The 23,968-nt window shown below is 35.3% G+C and overlaps 1 protein-coding gene across 1 annotated transcript in view; it reads left to right on the forward strand.

Annotated features, from left to right (window-relative positions):
- pros1 (protein S) overlaps window positions 1–23,968 on the forward strand; it is a 126,122-nt gene that overhangs the window by 25,571 nt on the left and 76,583 nt on the right. The window contains exons 3-5 of the mRNA XM_028800056.2: window positions 4,036–4,060; window positions 14,374–14,460; window positions 14,669–14,791. Coding sequence (XP_028655889.2) covers window positions 4,036–4,060; window positions 14,374–14,460; window positions 14,669–14,791 — 235 coding nt within the window. The remainder of the gene's footprint in view (window positions 1–4,035; window positions 4,061–14,373; window positions 14,461–14,668; window positions 14,792–23,968) is intronic.

Below are 23,968 nucleotides of genomic sequence, written 5' to 3' on the forward strand. Positions count from 1 at the left end.
TCAGCCTAGTCACTTTATTAAAGTATTAATACTTTAATACATTTACTTATATTAAATTTCATCTGCCACAAATCTTCCCAAGCCTGTATGCTGTCCAAGTCCCTCTGTAATGTTTCAACAGATTCTAGTTTGCCTGTCAATCCACATAGCTTGGTATCATTTGCAAACTTAACCAGCTTGTTATTATATTCCTGTCCCAATCATTTCTATTTCTGTGTATGTGTGTATATATATATATATATATATATATATATATATATAGACAGTAATCCCTCCTCCATCACGGGGGTTGCGTTCCAGAGCCACCCGCGAAATAAGAAAATCCGCGAAGTAGAAACCATATGTTTATATGGTTATTTTTATATATTTTAAGCCCTTATAAACTCTCCCACACTATTATAAACATTTCACGCACAATTATACAGCATAAACCCTTTGTATTCTCTTAGATATTAGGTAAGATTCGTTGAAATTATGTATGTAAACACAGTTTACATACAGTAAAACCTAAATATTATTTTAAAGATATCGAGCGTCTCCGATATCACATATGTTACAGCCATTACGACAGACAGGCCACCAGCAATAAATACGTACAATGCAAGAAAAATTGTATACAGTAAAATGTGTGTACAGTGACACTAAACTATGTACATGTAATAAGTACTGTACGTAAATAATTAATTATGGTTACTCACCAACAATGACACGACGACTTGTCCGATAACGATGAGTTTAATTTTACTGCACAACAAAGGATAGCGTTACAGCTCTTCTAAAGGAGCCTCTTCAGGCAACTGTGTAGCACCGCCGTTGTTCTTCTTCCATCACTCTTCAATCCAAATCCCTAAAGCAGATTCCATCCAGACTACTGCCTTATCACGTCCACTTGCAACTCGTTTTGCGCCCTGGTTAAAGGACACTGCGGCCGTAGATCTTATATGCTTTTCCTCCTTTTTAAATAAAAAGAATCGTGGACTCATTTATGCTGTAATGGTGTCCTGCAGCGGTGTAGCTGTTTCCTTCCTTCAACATATCCAAAACTTTTACCTTTTCTGTAATCATTTGCATCTTCTGTTGGCGCTTGGGCACGTTAATGCTGAATGAGTGAGATTAGTCTTCCTGGTTAATGCAGCACTCCGTCGCTGAGCCAATCAGCAGCATATATATATATGGTTGAAATAGTTTACTGTCAAATAATGCAGAGAGTACGCGACACGTGTTTCGCCCTAATTCTGGGCTCATCAGGCGTACACACTCACTGCACCCTCCTCTTGGGGAATTGAACCTCGGACGTCAGCGCCAGAGGCAAAGCCTCTAACGTTGCGCCATGGCGTGTGGTTCATTCATTTGACAGCATGTAGATCGGGGTAATTACATTCATTGCATTCGTAGTCTGTGTCACAATCTGATTGTATGGGTGGTTACCTACCAGGTAACGCTTGTGGTTGGTCAGCAAGTCAGCTAACATCCGCCATGGTGCCCTCATTTCAGTTGTGAGAAGCAGATCATAGAATGGTTGAAATAGTTTACTGTCAAATAATGCAAAGAGTACGCGACACGTGTTTCGCCCTAATTCTGGGCTCATCAGGCGTACACACTCACTGCACCCCCCTCTTCTGGGAAGCGAACCTCAGACGTCAGTGCTAGAGGCAGACTACGAATGCCATGAATGTATTATTTGACAGTAAACTATTTCAACCATTCTGATCTGCTTCTCGCAACTGAAATGAGGGCACCGTGGCGGATGTTAGCTGACTTGCTGACCAACCACAAGCGTTACCTGGTAGGTAACCACCCATACAAGTGCTTGCATCGCTTGTGCATTAGCGGCGGGAGGAAAAGTTAAAGGGATATTGTGTTGCTGATGTTAGCGGCTAAGCGACTTTGTCTTTCTTCTGAGGTTTCGTTTTGCTGACATGCAAGTTTTCTGTTTCCTCGGAGGCGGAGCCATAACCCCAACTCCATCTCTCACTTCCAGGCTGGACAGACAGACTCGCTTCCATGTGTAGACATTTATATATAAGATATATAAAGCAGTGACCCTGGCACTGACTCCTGTGGGCCATAACTCTTAACATCAGCCAGTTTTGATAAGGTTCTACATACCATCACCCTCTGCTTTCTGTGTTTGACCCAATTTTGCATCCATCTACTCGCCACACCCTTAACACCTAACCTTTCATGTGGCACTTTTTCAAAAGCAAGATAAACAATGTCATATGTACCACTATGATCTAATCCTTTTGTTGCTTCCTTATTGAATTCCAGCATGTTAGTAAAATGTGACCTCCCTCTTCTAAACTCATGCTGACTGTTCTTTTTTTTTTTTTTTTTTAAAGAGGGCAGTCTATGCTACATTAACATGATGTACATCAGTAACCCTGATTCAAATAACATTATTATCAGCATAGTAGAAACCTATAGGCTTAAACCAGGCCATTAATATAACAAATGCATAGTTATAAATATCTAGGCACCTTAATAGTAAATTTGGAATTCATGAGAATGTGACACTATTGTTTTATTAAGCTATTGCAAAAGTATGGATATGACTGGTTGCACTCATTTGCTTGTGTCCCATTTTGAATAAACTATAAGTTTCCTTTAATATTTTACTCTGTGTACATCATGAGCACTGTTAACTGGATTATGTAAAGTAGTGGCTCACAAATGTTTTTTGTTCAAGAATATTATTGTACTTGAGTGTTGATGGAGAATCACTCTTGCAAGATTTCAGGCTAGACTGGCTACTACACATTTTTTCCTTGCTTGATTTTCTTAAGCATTAAAAAGTGATAATCTGAATTTACCATTTTTCACTGTAATTATTTAGATATGTTCAAGTAAATGTAAAGTGAAGCAAGATATTAACCAGTTGTAGGTCTACTGTTAAATGTATGCTATAACACAAAATTGAACTAGAAATGTCTAAGTTTGATAAGGGGATATATAGTTTTAGAAAATGTGAATGATTAACATTAAAGTGCAGCTCAAAAGAATAAAACATTCGTAGTCTTAAATAATAAAGAAGTCATACTTTGGAGATATGTAGTATTATGGGTATAATACTGTAGCAGTTTAGTAAAGGTTCTACCGTTACTAAGTGCCCAATCCAGGAACTATAAGATTTTAAAGAATGTTGCCAAATTATACTCTTTTTTTTTTTTCCCCAGAATATTTATATTTAAACTGGTTTAAAATATAAAAAATAGTGAATTGCAGTTGTGTGCATAAAGTACTTAATAGGGAGATTGATTTTTATTTTTAGATTAGATTATTTAGATAAAACTTTATTAATACCATGGGGAAATTCAAATGCATACAGCAGCAGAAATATAAATAAACAAGAGTACACACTCCCAGGTCAGATAATACAGTCATCAATCAATCAAATAAGTAAATAAATTAATTAATAGAAATAAACTTATGTACATCGAGGGAAGCATTGCCTGACAGAAAAAACAAGTTTCTCTAAAAGGTTTGTTCTTTTATATTGTTACTTAACAATCTGGTCTCCAAGTAAGGCAGTTTGTAGGTGATAAAATTCATTTTGTCAATTGTGACAATACCTGGAGATTTTAGTGTAGACATAAACCTACTTTGTGGAGAACATCCACATCCAGAGACGAGATGATGATTTCTGAAATAAGAGCACAGATCTGTACAAGTCTTATTTTAAAAATGTATCCAAGGAATAATTGAAGATGGATGGATGGTTCTACAGTTACATATTGCTGGTTCAGTATACGTATGTTACTTCCACAATGTCCTATGAACTTTTCAGACAGTTTTGTCATACTGTATTTAAGAAAAAAAGACTAATAAATAGGCAGAAAAAATGCTGTTACAATTTGAAATACAGCAAGATACAGTATCTGTCTGTTTTGAGACACAGCATCATAAACCCTGATCAGATAGTAGCTCCTTTAACTCATTTACTTTGGAAACCATACTTGTTAGAGGCTGGTGGAGAATCTGTAAGTGTATGTTTTTTGAAGTACTAAAATGTTATGTATCCTTCTTTTCTTACAGGAATACTTTTATCCACGATATGTTGGTAAGTATGTACAAGCAACTGATTTTAGTGAATTCTATATTAGTCTTTTTATTTATTTTTTGTTAAAGTTGGTCTTTGATGCACAAGATTCTACATTAATAAAACTATTATGAAGATGTTTGTTTATAATTTTGCTGGTATGAAAATAAAACTATTGAAATGATAGTTTATTAAAGGAAAGTTATAAAGAGTAGTTTATATGTGAGATGAATTTAAAGGTTCATGAAAAACCAAATGCCTAGTAATAATAAATCTGATTGGATTTTTGGCGATGTGATTATATACAGTATTGAGGAGAACATATTATGATTTTTTAATGGCTGATTAATACCTCTGATTTATTTGACAGAAAATAAGCCATTTCAGAATCCACTTGATGATTTAAAGATGCTACACTGTCTGCATACCATGTGATCCAGATTATAATAGTTGCAGTAAAAATGACCATTTTCCAAAACACCTATGTCAATGTTACATGCAATCGTTTATTATTTAAATCTGCTTTTTCAAATGTAAGCCTGAGCTGCTCTGTTTTTCTGAATTTAACTCCAGCTGTGGTTGAAATCAACTGTTCTCATTGTAAAATGTCCTTAATTGAGCACTAACTAAAGATATTTGGGGAAAAGTCCTATTCTAGGCTATTGAAAGGATTCATGTTGCACTGTCACAAGCACTTTACAAAATCAGAACAATCGTCAGAGTGGCAACCCAATCCGTGACCTACTACTGTTATAAACAATAGCAACTCACAACCCAGTGGTGGTAGTATGTAACATACATTTGGTGGTTGGTGGTTTAGAAACACTGCTTTAAAGCATCAGTAATTGCAAACCCAACAATAAAGTTTACAATTAATACATTTTTTTCTGTGCAAGTAAAGGGAATATTTTATCACCAAAATGTTTCTCTATATTGTTAAAAAAATTAATAAACCTTATTAATTTCTCAATAAATGTTTTTTTTTATTTTAAAAGAACTGTAAAACAGTGCTAACAAAGACTAAAATAAAATACTTTGTAAGTCTTCTGGTTCCCGTTTTTGAAAAACAATGTAGAGCTGCATTATGTCATTGTCACACAGGACATAACATGCAGACTTATTCATTCTGAGATCAACGTCTTGCCAATTACTGCTCATATTCAGGATGGTGCTTATGTTAGTAAAGTAGAATTCATATCAGTATGGATAGAAACAATGAAATATTTTGCAGACTTGAAATATTCAGTTGTCATTTTACTCTTAGCCATATGCTTTGTATGAACTTGCCCATGAATTACACTCTTCTGGTAAACATGATTCAGCATTTAATCATTTGTCATGAAAAAGCTTGGGTAAAATAATTCAATTGTTTTTAAAGGAAAGAGTGTAATGATCTACATTCTTTTCTCTGTGTATCTAATATTAGTCTTTAGAAAGACAGTAGCTTTGACTTTTAAGCTGCTATAATCAAGCATTGGTCTTGCCTGTTTATTTTCCAATTATTTGGAATCAATTTGATGTTTTGTAATTGGTCTACTTTTAATTGTTACGTGCTGAAGTATTGTGAACCACATTTCTACAACATTAGACCTAAGCTACATACAAACCATATCTCAGGTTTTTCCAGACGGTCACTTAGTAGTCCTGCTAAGTAAAACAATTTAAAACTTGACCCTGTTAGGGTGTAGAAAAGGCTATGCTATCTTTGCTTATTGTATTTACAGTTACATTTTATTTTCAGCAATGCAAAGCACAGGTAATGAGTATGTATGTAACATATTTTGTTGGATAGAGAATGGAAGGCCATAAAACTGATCTTATACTTTCAGAGATTTGTTTTTTTAATCTGATGCATTTATAGATTTGTATCTTGTAATTTGTTTGTATCTGCCTTCTATGTTCATGTAGTAGTATATTTTTAAAATAACAGCATTTCAAATGATTCTACTTTGTGTTTTGTCATCCTGCAAGAATAAATGATGTTTTTTGTAAGTTTATTAATGTTTTGTAAAGCTGACTATGAAACAGCGGTTAGCCCTTTGGCCAAAGGGTTTCAGCTTCCTGGGTTAGAATCTTGCCTCCAGTCACTCACTGTATAGAATATGCATGTTCTCCTTGTCTCTAGGCGGATTATTCTGGAGGAACTTTGATTTTTCCTTCTGTATCCCATAGTCATAATTGTTAGGTTAAGTGGAAACTCCAAATTCTAAGTGTAAATGGGTCCTGTGACAAAGTGGCTCTCCATCTATGGATAGCATTTGCTTTGCACTTGATGCTGCCAGAATAAGCACCCGTTGCTGTGGCATTAAATTTAAGTGGAGTTGAATTTTTGGGGAGTTTTAAGTAGCTATATAAATACAGTTTTTTTTTTCTTCCATTGTCAATTGTCTCTGCTCGGTGTTTTTAGAATGTTTTCATGCACATTAAAGAATCCAAATCAGTGGAGTATGCTTTTGGTTCATTTTTCTCCTTTTAGACAAAATAGAGTGCTTCAAAGACCCTGCAAATACTAAATGTAAATTAAAAGATGTCCGCAACATTTTTCACAGTTCATTTATTTATCAGTTCTTCAGTACTGTTAGATATTCCTTAGTTATTAGTTCATGAAAAAGGCACAGGCTGCAGCACTGGATAAACAGCCTAAATTCTATGAAATATAGAATCTAGCTGCAAGATGAACAAGTATTGACATTGTGTTCGTAAAATAAAGCATTGCAATTTGTTTTTAAAAGTTTATGGCATTAAACTTTAATGAATCATTGATGTGTGAATTGACCATTTATCTATAAGCTGTTCCTGAGTCCTCACTCCTGTTGCATTACTGGTGGCCTGTAATATGTTATTTTTTGGCTTAAGTCTAAAAATTCCTTGTATCCATGTGTAATCTATACAATGATTATTCAGCCTTTTAATCATGGGGCTGAATTAGACATTTTATTTGTTCACTGTCTTTATTTCTCTTTTATTTTAAATAACGTGGTTCTTTTGCAATTTTTAATCAAATATATAAAATCCAGTGCAACTCAAAAAAGGTAGGTAAAATAGCATATGTATCACAATGCATTTAAATTTTTCTCTGTTTAAAGTGTTATAGCCAAGCTTTTTGCTCTGTAACACTGACTGAGTTATTGCTGTGTCATTAAGTTATTTTCTGCAGACCAGCACAAAACATCATTGTAATTGTTTCTTTAGAGAAGTGAGATGATGTATCTCTGTAATTAAGGGTCACCTACCTGAGTTTCCCCTGCCATATAATTCTAGACTTTTTATGACACCGGATTGACTAGGTTAAATGTGAATTTTAGAACTGAAGATAATGCAAACCTGTTTGTTTGTATGTAGTCTTCTTCCTAGTGATAAATATTTGAAATAGCACAAAAATAACAGGCAAAATTAAAATTTACCTAGCTTTTTTTTTTTTTTTTTTTTTGGTTGCTGCTTCCATGTTAATTTTGTTAATGTTTGAATATGTTTTTGTTTTTGCTGTAAACACACATTTCTGGCTCAAAGTTTCCAATTACCATCCTAATCTGCCTAAAAATTGGCTTACTTTAAATTTTTAATAGATAATGAGGTAAAATATGGGATTACTGCAGCCGTAGACTAAACGCCTGTTGTCATGAAATAACTGATATTCTGACCAGTTGCAAATACTGGCAAAGAATAGGTCAAGAATGGGAATTAGATTAAAATGATGTTAACTGGTAAAAATTACAAGACCCAAATAACAGGAACATATACAACACACTACACGAGGAATGATAAATGATATATCCATAGATTTTTTTTGGATCTCCAATAAGATGCATTTTATGAGGATTTAAAGCAGCCTTTACAGACAATACAATTCCCAGCACATAGTAGTAATGGGAGACTGGAACACACATATTGGCTACTGGAAAGAGAGGGGAATGGAACAGTGGTAGAGCATGGCTTAGAAGGAAAGGGGAAGGTGAATGCGCCAATAAAGCTCAACTGATGTATAACTAATCAGATGCTATTTGGAAAATCTTGGTTCAGTCAAAAAACAATTCACAAAAATACAAGGGGAGCAGAGCTAAGTACCAAATGTAGATTAGTAGTAACTGATATGAATTAAACTAGAATCACTAAAAGGAACCAACAAATGACAGGAATATGTAAAGTTAAAAATGAGAAGTAACAGATGAAAATAAAAAAGTAGCAAAGAAAATTGGACCTTAAATTGGAAATATTACCCTAAGTTCTTGTCTATAAGCCGGACTCATGTATTAGCCGGAGACCAAAAATCATACGAATTTTTAAAATAAAATCGTATCATAGATAAGCCGGACTCATGGATAAGCCGAACGTACTATAACCTATAACTAATAGAAGGGAGGGAGGTCAGTGGTCTCACTCGCGCCCATTTAATTTCTTTAAGGGGGGAGAGAGTGTGAGATATTGCCGTCTCTCTCACTCCCTGCATGGCGCGGTTGGAGCGGCCGGAGCGCGTTCTTTCTGCTCTGGGCGTCGCCGAGTCAACACGAGCGCGTAGCGGTCATTTAAATTGTGATTTTATATGTAAGCATATTTAAATATATATCGCGGATTTCTGCGGACAATGGGTCTTTTAATTTCTGGTACATGCTTCCTCAGTTGGTTTGCCCAGTTGATTTCATACAAGGGACGCTATTGGCAGATGGCTGAGAAGCTACCCGGCTTACTGTTCTCTCTCTCTTGCGCTGACTATCTGTGATCCTGACGTATGGGGATTGAGCAGGGGGCTGTTTGCACACCTAGACAATACGGACGCTCGTCTAAAAATGCTGAAAGATTATCTTCACGTTGCTATCTTTTGTAAAGCTGATTCCTGAAAAGACATGCTGCACAGTGCTTCGCATACTTAAAAGCTCGAAGGGCACGTATTGATTTTTGACTGAAAAACAAACTCTCCCTCTCTCTCTCTTTGTCTGCTCCTGACGGAGGGGGTGTGAGCTGCCGCCTTCAACAGCTTTGTGCCGCGGTGCTTCGCATACTTAAAAGCCAAACAGACATATTGATTTGTTTGCTTCACTCCTTTGAAGAGGAAGATATGTTTGCATTCTTTTAATTGTGAGACGGAACTGTCATCTCTGTCTTGTCATGGAGCACAGTTTAAACTTTTGAAAAAGAGACAAATGTTTGTTTGCAGTGTTTGAATAACGTTCCTGTCTCTCTACAACCTCCTGTGTTTCTGCGCAAATCTGTGACCCAAGCATGACAATATAAAAATAACCATATAAACATATGGTTTCTACTTCGCGGATATTCTTATTTCGCGGGTGGCTCTGGAACGCAACCCCCGCGATGGATGTATAAGCCGGACTTATGTATAAGCCGATATTCTATTTTTTCATTTTCACAACTTTTTTCCTTAGATAAGCCGCGGCTTATTGACAAGAACTTAGGGTATTACAAATAGATACAGACATCTGTAGGATGAAAATACTAAGACATAACCTTGATCATGAGAGCTAATAGGTGAAATGAAGAAGTTAAGAGCAGGGTGATAGAAAAAGGAAGCATGGAGAAAATACACAAGAACAAACTAAATATGCAAGAACAAAAACAGGAAGACAAAATAGTATGTACACAAATATGAGAAGAGGCTAAAAAGTTTGTGCAAGCAGTAAAGATAAAATGTTAGGAAGAATTTAAGGATCCAATTGAGCAAAATAATATTAGAAATTGAAAATAGTTCTGGAATATGGTCAAAATGTTAAAAAGAAATAAAATACCAGAAGATATAAAAATGCAAAAGGAGAGTTGCTGACAGAAGTAGACAGGATACTTAAATCATGGAGAGCACACTATGCAAAACATTTAAAGAAGAAATAATGAGGAAGGAAGAATAATACAAACCTCCTGGTGAATGAAGATGAAGTGGAACAGCATGGAGGAATAATGGAAGAAGAAATGATGACTCCCCTAATAAAAACAAGAAACTGCAAAGCAGTTAGAGGAAATTGGATAACAACTTTAATGTTAGCATGGAAGAACAACTGTACTTAAATGGGTATTGAAAGTCTTCCTGCCTACATGGAACATAGGGGGAATACCAGAGGAATGATAATGAAACATTATTGTACCAATATATAAAAGAGGGATTCTGCAAGCTGTTATAATTACAGGGAAAATGTTTGTCATAAGTTTTATTAAAAGTACATTATATTTCAAAGAAGGAGAATAGTAAGAAGACTCAACAACAGAAGAGAATAAAGAAGAACAATCGGCATACATCCTAGGAAGACAAGCACAGAATCATATTTTCAACAGAAGAACAATAACTGAGCAGTGATTAGATAAAATAAAGAAGTATATTTGGTGTTTATTAATTTAAAAGCAGCATTTGATGCAGTACCATGAAGATATATATGGAAAGTATTGGATGCAATTGAAGTGCCCGAAAAATTACATAAAAAATACATAGGAGTGAAACGATTAAATGAAAAAATATCAGAATAGTGGAAAGGGGAAATCAATATTACACAGACAGCCCAAGTCCACATTTATTTGTGATATACATGAATTATATAATTAATATAGGCAAGAAGGAAATTAGAAATACTGGCTTGGGATACTTAAAGTGCTTTGGGCATAGGAAAGGTGTTATATAAATAAAATGTATTATTATTAAAGCCAGTACTGACAGGATTTGATATATGCAAATAAAATGACATTAATTGCAGCATGTGAGCAACAATTATAAAGGAAATTAATAACATGGAAGAGAAAGCAATAAGCAAAATGTATGTGTAGAGAAAAGTAAAGAGAGTAACAAGGGAAGAACAAGAAAAGAAGGAGCAAATGTGGATACAGTGTGAAAGCCAGTCTTGAAGAAAACAAAACTTCAAAAATACAGAAAAAGATTTGGGGACCATCCACGTATATTGTCGTCCAGACAATAATAAAGAAACTGACTTGTAACTTGTAAAGAATAACGAACACTTTACTACACACAAAATGGCGTTTTTATATGACGAGGAATGATGGGACAGGAAATGGTTGGCAGGAAGTGACGATTGGAGACAGGAAGCAAAACCAATGTCATCAGGAGTCGACAGAAGTGGAGGATTGTGGGACTGGAAGTGACATCATCATGGCCATTTTGAACCCGGAAATGGAGACCCTTATTTTTCTTCTGACTTTCTGTAAAATGAGAGAGATTCAGGTAAGTACCATGTGATGACCCTCTGTCTCACGATAATTCACTCACCTTTAGGCTCTTTGACTGCCTCCAACTCGCACGTGTGTGACAACAGATAGATGGAAAATAACTACAAAATGTTCCAATATATGAATACCTGGGAGTAATAAGTAAAGATGGATGAAGACATTAGAAACAGAATAAATGAGGTAAAGTATAGTATAAAATTAACAACACCCTCCTCGGGAGTAAAGAATTAAGTATGAAAGTGAAGATGCTGCAGAATATTAGGCAGTACTAAGATTAGTAGGCAAAAGTTGAAATTAAGTATTAAAGACAAGGGGTATTTAAAACAAAAAGAGACCGGATAAGAAATAAAATCCATGAAGAATTGGAAACACCATCACTAATGAAAATCTTAGAAATAAAACAGGTGCAGTGGTACAGATATATAATAAAGATGAATGAAACAAGGATTCCCAAAAAAGTGTTCAAAGTGAAGTGAAGGAAAACGACCTAGGTGAAGACCTAAAAGATTATGGGGAGAAGATGTTAAAGAAGAAACCAGAAAGAAGGGGATGATCATCGAACAAGTAAGGATCTTGGTAAAAGACAGAATAAAATATAATCATTGGCTCAAGACTCCAACACTGTAAGATGTAGTGGGGGAAAAAAGAAAGTCAGTAAGTACTGTGTATAGTATGAGTTCTCTCCTCTGACAATAAATAAGATGTTTGCCAGAAATCCTCATCTGGACACTGTGGTGAATGAGATGAGATTGGTGAGGTGTTTAAATGCATCTAACATTGTTAATTACCTAATAATTATACGTTGCCCTGTAGTTACCATTGTTACTTGTCTATTATATATTCCACTTAAATTTCAAATTGAATTAATTCCTGAATAAGCTGTATTGAAGTTTCATGTTTTATTCTTATTTTCCTGCAACTGTTATTTGATTTTATTTTTATTGTTGCTCATGAAAAACATGTATTAGTTATCTTTGTCGTTCAGTTGTTTCTTTTCCTCATGTTTTGTTTTTATTCTGTGGCGCAGAAAATACAGTAAGTCCTTCTTGCTTTTTCATGTCTATTGCTGTCTTTATAGGCTGAATAAACTTAGAGTACAAAAGAGGCTTGGCTTATTTGCATGTCATTCTATCAGGAGATTATTTTCCTGTTAGGCACGAAGACATCACCATAATGCTTTCTGAGATATACATATGTGTAAATATACTGTATATATCTGTGTGTGTGTGCATGTGTGTGTATATGTGTGTGTGTGTATATATATATATATATATATATATATATATATATATATATATAATGTGTGTGTATATAGATACGTATGCGTATGTATCTATGTTTCAGCATAATCCGTTCATTAATTGACACTCTTATTAAAATGCACAACAACATAAGCAGTTTTATAAATGCAAGGAGACTTTCAGCCTCTAAAGCTTATTTGGTTAGCTAAATGTTAGGTTGTTCCAATAGTTAATCAAGGCAATTCTTAGGCTGGAGTTATACTTCACGCGATGCATGCTGCAGCGGACGCTCCTGCTATGCAAGCGTTGAAGTGTTTATACTTGTGCGCGTACTTTACGTAAATCTGGAGGAATCTGCCAGGTGGCAGTGCGAGATATTATCACGGTGAGAACATGTTCGGCTTCTCTGTGTTGTGAATTGCCTAGAACACCCATTAAATTCCGATGACACCTTACCGCAATATCTCTGAAAAGGATTTTTATTGATTAAATCCATGGATGTGTCCATTCCAGCAAGCATTGGGCACAAGTGAGAAACAATCCGTGGACGATGCCTCGGCTCATCGCAAGGTGAATACAAGCACACACATACACTAGCGTCATTTTAGTGGCACCAAATCCCCAAATTTGCATATCTTTGGAAGGAAAGTGGAGCACACTGAGGAAACCCAGCAGGAAAATGTGTAAACTCCAGACAGGGAATATCAGCGACGTGACTCCCTGCAAGACAGCAGTGCTAACACTCCGCCACTGTGTCACCCCATGTGTGTAATTATTAACAGTATTCATTATTTAAACGAAATTACCGATTTATCTGTAAAATGTAATATACATACTTTAATGCTTTTCATCATGAAAGCGATATCAAGTATAAATCTAAGGATTCTAAATGTGCAGAGAGTTGGAATATCAAACATTTAATGTGCTCAGTGTGGCGGTCTATTGCTGGCGATTTGCTGCTGTCAGGAGCAGAGGAAGCCCTAGAAAAAAAGATGGCACAGAAGACGGTATGTGAGAATTTTAAAACTTATCGTGTCATTACGATCGGGAATATGCAACGCTTGAATATAAAAGCACCATGAATACATCTGTATGTTGGCATTTTGCTTCACCACATTGAACCATTTATCAAATATTGAAGCGCGCACACTGATCTCGTAGGATCCGCAAAGCGGCTTTCTGTCACATGTACTGTAGATAGTAAACAGAGACTCTGACATCACATTCCAACTTTTAGCACACTGCACCCCCCGACTTTTTGCTGGTACTGCAACTCGCGCACGCATCGCATTAATTTCTGAGGACTTGCTCAGAGGACGCATCAAATGAACGCTCAGAACGCGTGGCAGCCATGATGCGGGCACGTATACGTTCTGAGCGCGAAGTATAAATGAGCCCTTAGAACTACATAACTTGGCTGTTTATTCCAGGTTTTGTGAAGTGCTTCCTAGTTTTGCTCTTGAATGCACTTCCTGTAATTGCCAGATACCTCTAACTCAAAAAAGAATAATGCATTTTAACTAATGAGATATAAGTTGAATTTGGTAATGTGAAATATTCTTTGTAAAAAAAATTCTTTTGTGTTTGAGAATGTAGCAGAAAAGTAAATATAATTTGCCCTGTCAGTTTGAAAACAATAAGGTATCATGTTTGTATTCCAGTCTGACTGCTGCCCTCGTGGACTTAACACCTTCTTCTTTTCTCTTCATTTTGTGCCATTTGTATCTGTTTGTTTGTTTGTTTTATTTTTCTTTTCCAAAAGCTAAAAATTGGTTTTCTTTCCACTTTGTGAAGCAGACCAAATCAAAATATTTTTTTTTCTCTCCTATAAACTAAAAAAACCTTTATCAAAAGTGAAGCCTGTTAAACATGAATATTTAAATTAAACATCTCTTTTACAACCTTTTTCCCCCCTAGGTTGTCTTGGTTTACATAGGACAATTACATCAGATAGTTACTCAGCCCAGAGTTCCATTTCTGATGCTCTGAGGACATGCATTACAGGTAAGTTACTTTCATGGTCTAAAATTACACTGTCAGTTTTCAATTTCAATTCTTCCTGTGATGATGTTTTACATTTGTTAACATAGATGTGATTTAAAGTGAACAATGCTATTTTAAATATACATTTAAAAAGATCACCATTTCACATTTATTTTCAGAAGTATTATTTAGCGTACCTTTTCTATTGCTTTTCTTCTTGTTTGTGCAGAAATCGCAGATCAGTGTTCTCCACTTCCATGCAACAGAGAGGGATATGAAAAGTGCATTGATGGAAAGGGAAGTTTTGTTTGTGTCTGCAAAGATGGCTGGCAGGGGAAGACTTGTGACACAGGTTTGCAGGGTTTTAATGTTTATTTCATCTCATTCTCCATCCTTTTTGACATTTTCAGTTAATCTAAGATGGATGTATTTGGGGATTTGGATAAAAAAAACATAACTTGTAAATTCTATACAGGCATCAGATAGGCATGGGTTTCAAAAACAGGATGCCATATTCATGAAGCAGCAGTGCACTGTACCAGTGTACCTCCAGTAAAAAGATATATCTTTTAGAGATACTATACTAGTGTTTAATGTACTATTTTGTTACAGAATTTAAGATAATTACAGGCTTATGCATCCCATATTTACAGAAACACACTCATGCTTAATCATTTTATATTCTTCCTAGTATTTGTTATGCTAATACATAATGTACAGTACGTAGGCATATCACTATTGTTTAGTAAAAAGGTTCTTATACACATATCCCTGATTCTAATGTTACTTCTGAACTTTAACTACTTGTTTTAGTTACTTTTAATAAAAAGTTCCTGCAAAGATTCATAAAAAGAGTATATTAATGCTAATTTTTAAGCCAATTTTCCAAAAGTAACAAACAGAATCATTTAAGGTATATTAAATCTATATATTTAAGGTATATTTACTATAGGGGCGGCACGGTGGCGCAGTGGGTAGCGCTGCTGCCTCGCAGTTGGGAGACCTGGGGACCTGGGTTCACTTCCCGGGTCTCTCCCTGCGTGGAGTTTGCATGTTCTCCCCGTGTCTGCGTGGGTTTCCTCCGGGCGCTCCGGTTTCCTCCCACAGTCCAAAGACATGCAGGTTAGGTGGATTGGCGATTCTAAATTGGGCCCTAGTGTGTGCTTGGTGGTGTGGGTGTGGGTGTGTTTGTGTGTGTCCTGCGGTGGGTTGGCACCCTGCCAGGATTGGTTCCTGCCTTGTGCCTGTGTTGGCTGGGATTGCTCCAGCAGACCCCTGTGACCCTGTGTTCGGATTCAGCGGGTTGGAAAATGGATGGATGGATATTTACTATATACTAGAAAGTCTTGCATATATAAATTTAATACCACACTTGACAATGGCACTGTGTTGCTTTTTATTGGTACTGGATATAGAGTGCTCAATAATTGAGTTACAATAACAAGAAAACCATCCATCCATTCATTATCCAACCCGCTATATCCTAACTAAAGGGTCACAGGGGTCTGCTGGAGCCAATCCCAGCCAACACAGGGCGCAAGGCAGGAAACAAACCCCAGGCAGGGCACCAGCCCACACAATAAGCACACACTAGGGACAATTTAGGATCACCAATGCACCTAACCTGCATGTCTTTGGACTGTGGGAGGAAACCAGAGCACCCGGAGGAAACCCACGCAGATATGGGGAGAACATGCAAACTCCATGCAGGGAGGACCCGGGAAGCGAACCCAAGTCTCCTAGCTGCGAGGCAGCAGCACTACCACTGCGCCACCGTGATACCCGAAAACTATGTATGTCTTTTTTTTTGTTTTTCTTCCTTAATGAATTTTTCTACATGCAGGATGCACTTAAATGCCCTTTCATCTGCCACATGCCTTTTCATCTGTTTTGTCACAATCTGGTGTTATATGACTGGAGGGTTCAGTTTCTTTTTTTCCTTTTTTACCCTGTAAGACTGAGCTGGGGGCCTCGGCTTATCAGCACTCCTCCTGAGCATATCCTGTTTGACGCATTTCTGGTCCCTCAACAAAAGAGAACAAAACAGGCTTAGTGCATTTAGATGTTTCATCCCTGTGACAATACATATTAAATCATAGTCATGTAGTTTATTTGTAGCATCACTACCATGTTTGAGTTACTAAACAAGACCTGAGTAAGCATGAAGGTAGAAAAAAATAGTCACTCTCTATGCAAAGTAGAAAGAAAGTGACTAATCTTTAAAAAATGAAGTGTACACAGTCCTGAATCAGAAAACTGAATAATTAGGAACATTTTATATTAAGAATATTTACAACACAGACTGGCACCTTGACTGGTGTTCATTTCCACTTTACATCAAATGCTTTCATATGACCCTGAACTACATAAAACAGATACGCCACATAAATAAGAAATGCACTGTAAGAAAGCACATACATTCCAAATAAAAATCTAAAGACCCAAATCCTATTAATCTACTATGTTAGTAGTTTAACTAGCTAATGATGCAAACAACAACAAAAGTTACAAACATAACGAGTAATTATTTGACAAACCAGGTTTTAAAAGCACACTGTAAAAACAGCATTTTTTTATGAGAATATCCTCCTTTTTGTTGGTACACATTAATTCAGCATTACTGGTGTAAAATATTTGGATTCCTAATGTAATGTTGATATTAAGCAGTATTTGTCAGTTACTGGGGAGAAATATTAAGGGGATAAACATACACACACACAGTAATATAAATTTGGTAGTCCATAATAATATCGTTCTTTATAAAACCAATGATAACATCCCTTCAAAGATTATAGCCCCCTCCACAATTTGTTGGTACAGTAGAAAAATACTCATGTCTACCACAAATTTAATTCAAGCCCTGAATTATGTTTTGAAATTTATGAATGCCAATACTAGTTTACTGAAATGGTACTTGGGTAACTTCTTAATAGATACAAAAACTATTTTAAAGCAGCTGCTACTGTTAGTATTTATATATTTTTATTGCATTACAGAAAAAAGACACTATTGTTCACTTAAATAATAAAGGTATTATTAGGTTTCACAATGTGCATAAACAGACAATGAAAAGTTGTTTTAAACATATTATAGCTGTGCTGGAAGAAAAAGAATAAAAACCATTGCATGATGGTGGAAATATACCATTATATAATACACACTTGACTATTATTAATGTGAATTTCCCCTTGGGATTAATAAAGTATCTATCTATCTATTACCTTCAAAAAAAACAAAGCCTCTATAAACTAAGACTGATCACAATCTTGTCAAACTTAATGTTTAGAACTACAAACTCCTGGACTCATCTCAGACTAACTCTTGTGTTGAAATATTTGGATCTCTTAAATGATTGTACGGATTTAAACTCTGTATCTTTATAGATATGAACCTTGTATCTTTTATATCATTCTTTTAGAATTTTAGAAACTGGTTACTAAGCATATTGTTTGGAATTTATGACACTGGGGTAATAAGGATTAGAAGGAACATCATCATAGGAAAAACACTGATGTATTATAAACAAGACAGCTTATTTAAGGTAAAGCTGTACACATGGGATGTTATAAAGCAGCTATATTAAAGTACGGGTAAATTTCTATAATAATACAACCACATTAAAGCCAGTGTACCCAAGATCTGTGAAACCATGTCTTGATTGTGCAGTTTGGAAATTGACTGCACAGTGTGTGTGCAATTTATTAAAATCAAAATTTCCATTATAAAGAGTAAGAGTAAGTAGAGCATTTCCCAGCAAAAAAGTTAGAAAAACAATTTTTGGATCAGTAAAATAAAAGAAGAAAATTCTGTTGGAAAAGAAAACAAAACAGTTGGAGCTGGAAAACCCAAACCAAACCTTCACATACTAACATTGGCAATCGACAGACTACAACTAAAATCATGAGTCCTGTGCCTCTTCACTTTCATCCATGGGCTCTTTATATTGCAATCCCTGTAGTTAGCTTGATTATGTATTAAATAATTTAAATTTTACCCATTATCTTGATCACAGGAAAAATGCACTTTATTCATACTTCTTCCTATGAATCATTATGTTGTTATTCCTACATTATTAGCATGTTGTCTAAACATTTTACTAAGTTTACTTATAAGTGTGTTTCTGCTTACTCTCCATTGTAGGTAAAAATTTTTTAAAAAGCCCTGTTGCTTTGGCAAAGTAAAAATGAATACAGCCTGTGGTGACGTATGTCATCTAACTTGCATACATGTATAGCATATGGCTAATTAGAGATCAAAAAACAAAACAGTAACTTAAAAAGATGCAAGTGGTAAATGTATGTCTTATGTGTCATACAATAAAACCATTTTTCATCTATATAAATTCCAGACACTGCCTTTTTTACCTGATATATATTTTTGAGATACCTATACATAGTACAGCTGTTTACATATAGAATTTTTTTTTACAATCAGCACATGGTCACTTGAATGACTTTTTTTTTTTTTTTAATATTTATTTTATTAATTTTCATTGTAATCATTCCATACAAACAGATCAATTTATAACCGAACAAATTTGAAAACAAATCAAACCCCACCCCTGAGAAGGAGAGCTTAGCTAAAGGAAAATTTCTTTAAGCTTTTTAATAATGTAACATTAGACAAAAGAAGGGGAGAAGTAAATATCTATATAAATAAGAGATGGAGAAGGGAGTTAAATGCAATAATAGTTATTTCTCTTATTCTAAAATAATATTGATTAAATCCTGCCATGTTTTTGAAAAAATTTTGTACAGATCCTCTAACTGAAAATTTAATTTTTTCCAATTTCAAATAATATAAAACATCGGTTTCCCACTGACTTATAAGAGGAGAATTAGGATTCTTCCAATTTAACAAAATAAGTCTGCGTGCCAAGAGTGTAGTGAATGCAATCACCGTTTGCTTGTCCTTCTCCAATTCCAGTCCATCTGGAAGGACACCAAACACAGCTGTTAGTGGGTTAGGAGGGATTGTGATACTAAGGCTGTCTGAGAGGCACTTAAAAATTTTTGTCCAAAATGATGTTAGTTTGGTGCAGGCCCAGAACATGTGACCCAGTGAGGCAGGAGCTTGGTTGCAGCGCTCGCAGGTTGGATCCTGGCCTGGAAACATTTTGGACAGTTTTAAGCGAGACAGATGAGCTCGATATATAATTTTTAGTTGAATAATTCTATGCTTTGCACATATAGAACTCGAGTGAATTCTCTGCTTTGCTACCTTCCACTCCTTTTCTGATATATTGATTAAGAGACATGTATAGCATATGGCTAATTAGAGATCAAAAAATAAAACAGTAACTTAAAAAGATGCAAGTGGTAAATGTATGTCTTATGTGTCATACAATAAAACCATTTTTCATCTATATAAATTCCAGACACTGCCTTTTTTACCTGATATATATTTTTGAGATACCTATACATAGTACAGCTGTTTACATATAGAATTTTTTTTTACAATCAGCACATGGTCACTTGAATGACTTTCTTAGAGTTCCACAGTAGTTCATAGGTAGGAACAGAACTGGACACCATCAGGTGTAGAGTCCAGTTACTTATCCACGACACAATATTCTGTTCCTGCCTTGAATTAGGTAATGATTGACTCCAATAATCTTACTGAATGACTGTAATATTCACTAAGATTTGGAAATGTTTACCTTTAGGAATTTTTGTCTCCCTGATTTATTCTGTGGGGTTTCACCAAATTGTTTAAGCTCCTACACACTCATAGTCATACATTAGGTTCAATTATAATCCATGGGGTTAACTTTCAGAATATAATAAAAAAGATTATAGATTATAATTTATTTAGATAAATTTGATTTATCCCTTCCCTTGCCAATAAAAGCTCAATTTACAACAAAAAGTTAAATAACAGTATTTTGATGTTTATCAATATTATAATTGCAGATCTAGGATTGGTCACTAGTAGTAATCATTTGTTGAGTCACAGCTACTATACAGTAATCCCTCCTCCATCGCGGGGGTTGCGTTCCAGAGCCACCCGCGAAATAAGAAAATCCGCGAAGTAGAAACCATATGTTTATATGGTTATTTTTATATTGTCATGCTTGGGTCACAGATTTGCGCAGAAACACAGGAGGTTGTAGAGAGACAGGAACGTTATTCAAACACTGCAAACAAACATTTGTCTCTTTTTCAAAAGTTTAAACTGTGCTCCATGACAAGACAGAGATGACAGTTCCGTCTCACAATTAAAAGAATGCAAACATATCTTCCTCTTCAAAGGAGTATGTGTCAGGAGCACAGAATGTCACATAGATAGAGAAAACAATCTCTAGCAAACAAATCAATAGGGCTGTTTGGCTTAAGTATGCGAAGCCCTGCGGCACAAAGCTGTTGAAGGCGGCAGCTTACACCCCCTCCGTCAGGAGCAGGGGGAGAGAAAGATAGAGAGAGACAGAGTTTGTTTTTCAGTCAAAAATCAATACGTGCCCTTCGAGCTTTTGTGCAGCATGTCGTTTCAGGAAGCAGCTGCACAAAAGATAGCAACGTGAAGATAATCTTTCAGCATTTTTAGATGAGCGTCCGTATCGTCTAGGTGTGCGAACAGCCCCCCTGCTCAATCCCCATACGTCAGGATCAGAGAAAGTCAGCGCAAGAGAAAGAGAAAAGTAAGCAATCTAGCTTCTCAGCCATCTGCCAATAGAGTCCCTTGTATGAAATCAACTGGGCAAACCAACTGAGGAAGCATGTACCAGAAATTAAAAGACCCATTGTCCGCAGAAATCCGCGAACCAGCAAAAAATCCGCGATATATATTTAAATATGCTTACATATAAATTCTGCGATGGAGTGAAGCCGCGAAAGGCGAAGCACGATATAGCGAGGGATTACTGTACCTATATTTGAGTCAGGTTTAAAATAAATCTGCACCAAAGGTAATGAAAGTGAAAAGGCATTGACTTTGAATGAGAGCATAAATTTAGATAAACAAGTCACAGATTTAACAGTTTGCATGGACTGAAAATAACACCTTTCATTAGAAAAATCTTCATAAGATGTGCTGAAATTATAATTTCAGAGTAAAAGATAAAAATGTTAATATCAATTGATTTTTTTTGTTAGAACATTCACTTACTTGACAAATAATCCGTCTAGTAGAAATAATTATACTTAATGTTACTCTCAATGAAAACATATATTTTTTTAATAATAAACTAGGTAATTTAAGAAATATTTTTCAGATTTAGTAACACTATATGACACTGTATCAGATCATGTCCTGCATGATTTTTAAACTAATGGCAAAATGGGACAGATTATGTCCAGTTTTGAAAGTGACACCTATTACAGTAATTGTTCTTTAAAAACAGTTCCAACTAATTTGTTGAAAAACATGTTTACAGTGGTTGTACCATCAGTATTGGACATAAACAATAGATGATTGTTAAATGGCATTCTCCCTGATTACTTCTTGGCAGCCATTGTTTAACCCCTATTCTTTATTTAACCTCAGATCTCAATATTCTAAGAAACTGTACATCTGTTTCCCATTTGCCTATCTTTTCACTGTTTTGGAGAAAGTTGTAATTGGACAGCTAAATTCTGAATTTTAAAAACTATAATCTTTGTAAAAAATTTCAGTCTTGCTTTTTCTTCATCATTGTGCATAAAAAACACATTAACTATTGTATTCAATTATATTTTAATTCACCATACTATAGGAAATTCTTGGTCTGGTATTACCACAGTTGTACTATGGCCTCCCCTGATTCAGGAGATGACCAGAGTAGGAGTATATAGACTCCTCATTGTTCCTTTAGTGTTGGGAGGAGAGTTGGGTCGAAACATCAGCTTGTGGAAGCAAGAGGCCAAGATTTGGTCAACAGAATGAGATAAATGTCCAGAAAAGCTCTGCTTCATTGTATTTTTCAGGTAGCCAGTTAGTCAGTTAGGGCTTGTTTATCCCTCATTTGTGTGTTTTATTCAATCAAAGCATGATACTTCCTTTTTTTTGTCTTTCATTCTTGGTGGAGTTGTGGCTGTTGAGGGTCACTGTGAGAAGCATACAGTTAAGTCAAAAGTATACACACAAGCAATATAGTATTCTTGCATTATGCTTTGTAGTTTGTGCTTTTGTATTGTATTCCTGAAGTGACAAAGACAGATCTCCTGTAGCTCTTTAATGAGAATTACTTGTGTTCCCTTTTTTGTATTTACCCCATATTTTGAAACCCATTGCACATCCAATCTACCTGAAAAGGTATCTGTCTCTGAATTTCCTTTCCCAAGATTTTTTTTTCTTTCCCTTTTTTTTAATTTATTTATTTTTTAATTTTATTTATTAATTTTATTGTAATCATTCCATACAAATAGATCAATTTATACAAAAAAGAATTGAAGACAAATCAAACCCCACCATTGAGAAGGAGAGCATGGCCAAAGGAGAATTGCTTAGGGCTTTTTAATAGGGCAAAAATAAACAAAAGAAAGGAAAATTATATATATATATATAAATATATATATAAATAAAAATTGGAGAAGGGAAAGAAATGCGTAAATAATTATTTCTTCTTATTCTAAAATATTATTGATTAGGTCCTGCCAGGTTTTGAAAAAAGTCTGTACAGATCCTCTGAAAATTTGATTTTTTCAAATTTCAAATAATATAAAACATCAGTTTCCCATTGACTTATCAGAGGAGAGTTAGGATTCTTCCAATTTAACAAAATAAGTCTATGTGCCAAAAGTGTAGTGAATGCAATTACAGTTTGCTTGTCCTTCTCCACTTCAAGTCCGTCTGGAAGAACATCGAACACAGCTGTTAATGGGTTAGGAGGGATTGTGATACCAAGGCTGTCTGAAAGGCACTTAAAAATTTTGATCCAAAATGATGTTAATTTGGTGCATGCCCAAAACATGTGACCCAGTGAGGCAGGAGCTTGGTTGCAACGTTCGCAGGTTGGATCTTGCCCTGGAAACATTTTGGACAATTTTAAGCGAGACAGATGAGCTCAATATGTAATTTTAAGTTGAATAATTCTATGCTTTGCGCATATGGAGCTCGAGTGAATTCTCTGCAATGCTACCTTCCACTCCTTTTCTGATAATTAAGAGATCTTTTTCCCATTGTCCTCTTGGATCTTTGAAAGAAAGGGACTCTAATAAAATTTTATATATTGCGGTAATGGTGTCTAATTCCTCGAAATTGAGCAGTATTTTTTCCAGCATGGTGGAGGGTACGAGATGAGGAAAATCGGGCAGTTTCTGTTTAACAAAGTTTCTAATTTGAAAATAGTGAAAGAAATGTGTAGCTGGGAGTTTGAATTTGGAACGTAATTGTTCAAAGGATGCAAAGATATTATCTATATAAAGATCTCTGAGCAATTTAATCCCAAATCTTTTCCAGGTATTAAAAACTGGATATGTTTGCGAGGGTTGAAAGAGGTGGTTCTCCTGCAGTGGTGCCACAGATAAAAGATTTTCCATCTTAAATTGCTTTCTAAATTGGTTCCATATTCTGAGTGAGTAAAGCACAATTGGGTTATTAGTATATTTGCGAT

Source organism: Erpetoichthys calabaricus, chromosome 4 (genome assembly GCF_900747795.2).
Source record: "Erpetoichthys calabaricus chromosome 4, fErpCal1.3, whole genome shotgun sequence".
In the NCBI taxonomy this organism is placed as follows: Eukaryota; Metazoa; Chordata; class Cladistia; order Polypteriformes; family Polypteridae; genus Erpetoichthys; species Erpetoichthys calabaricus.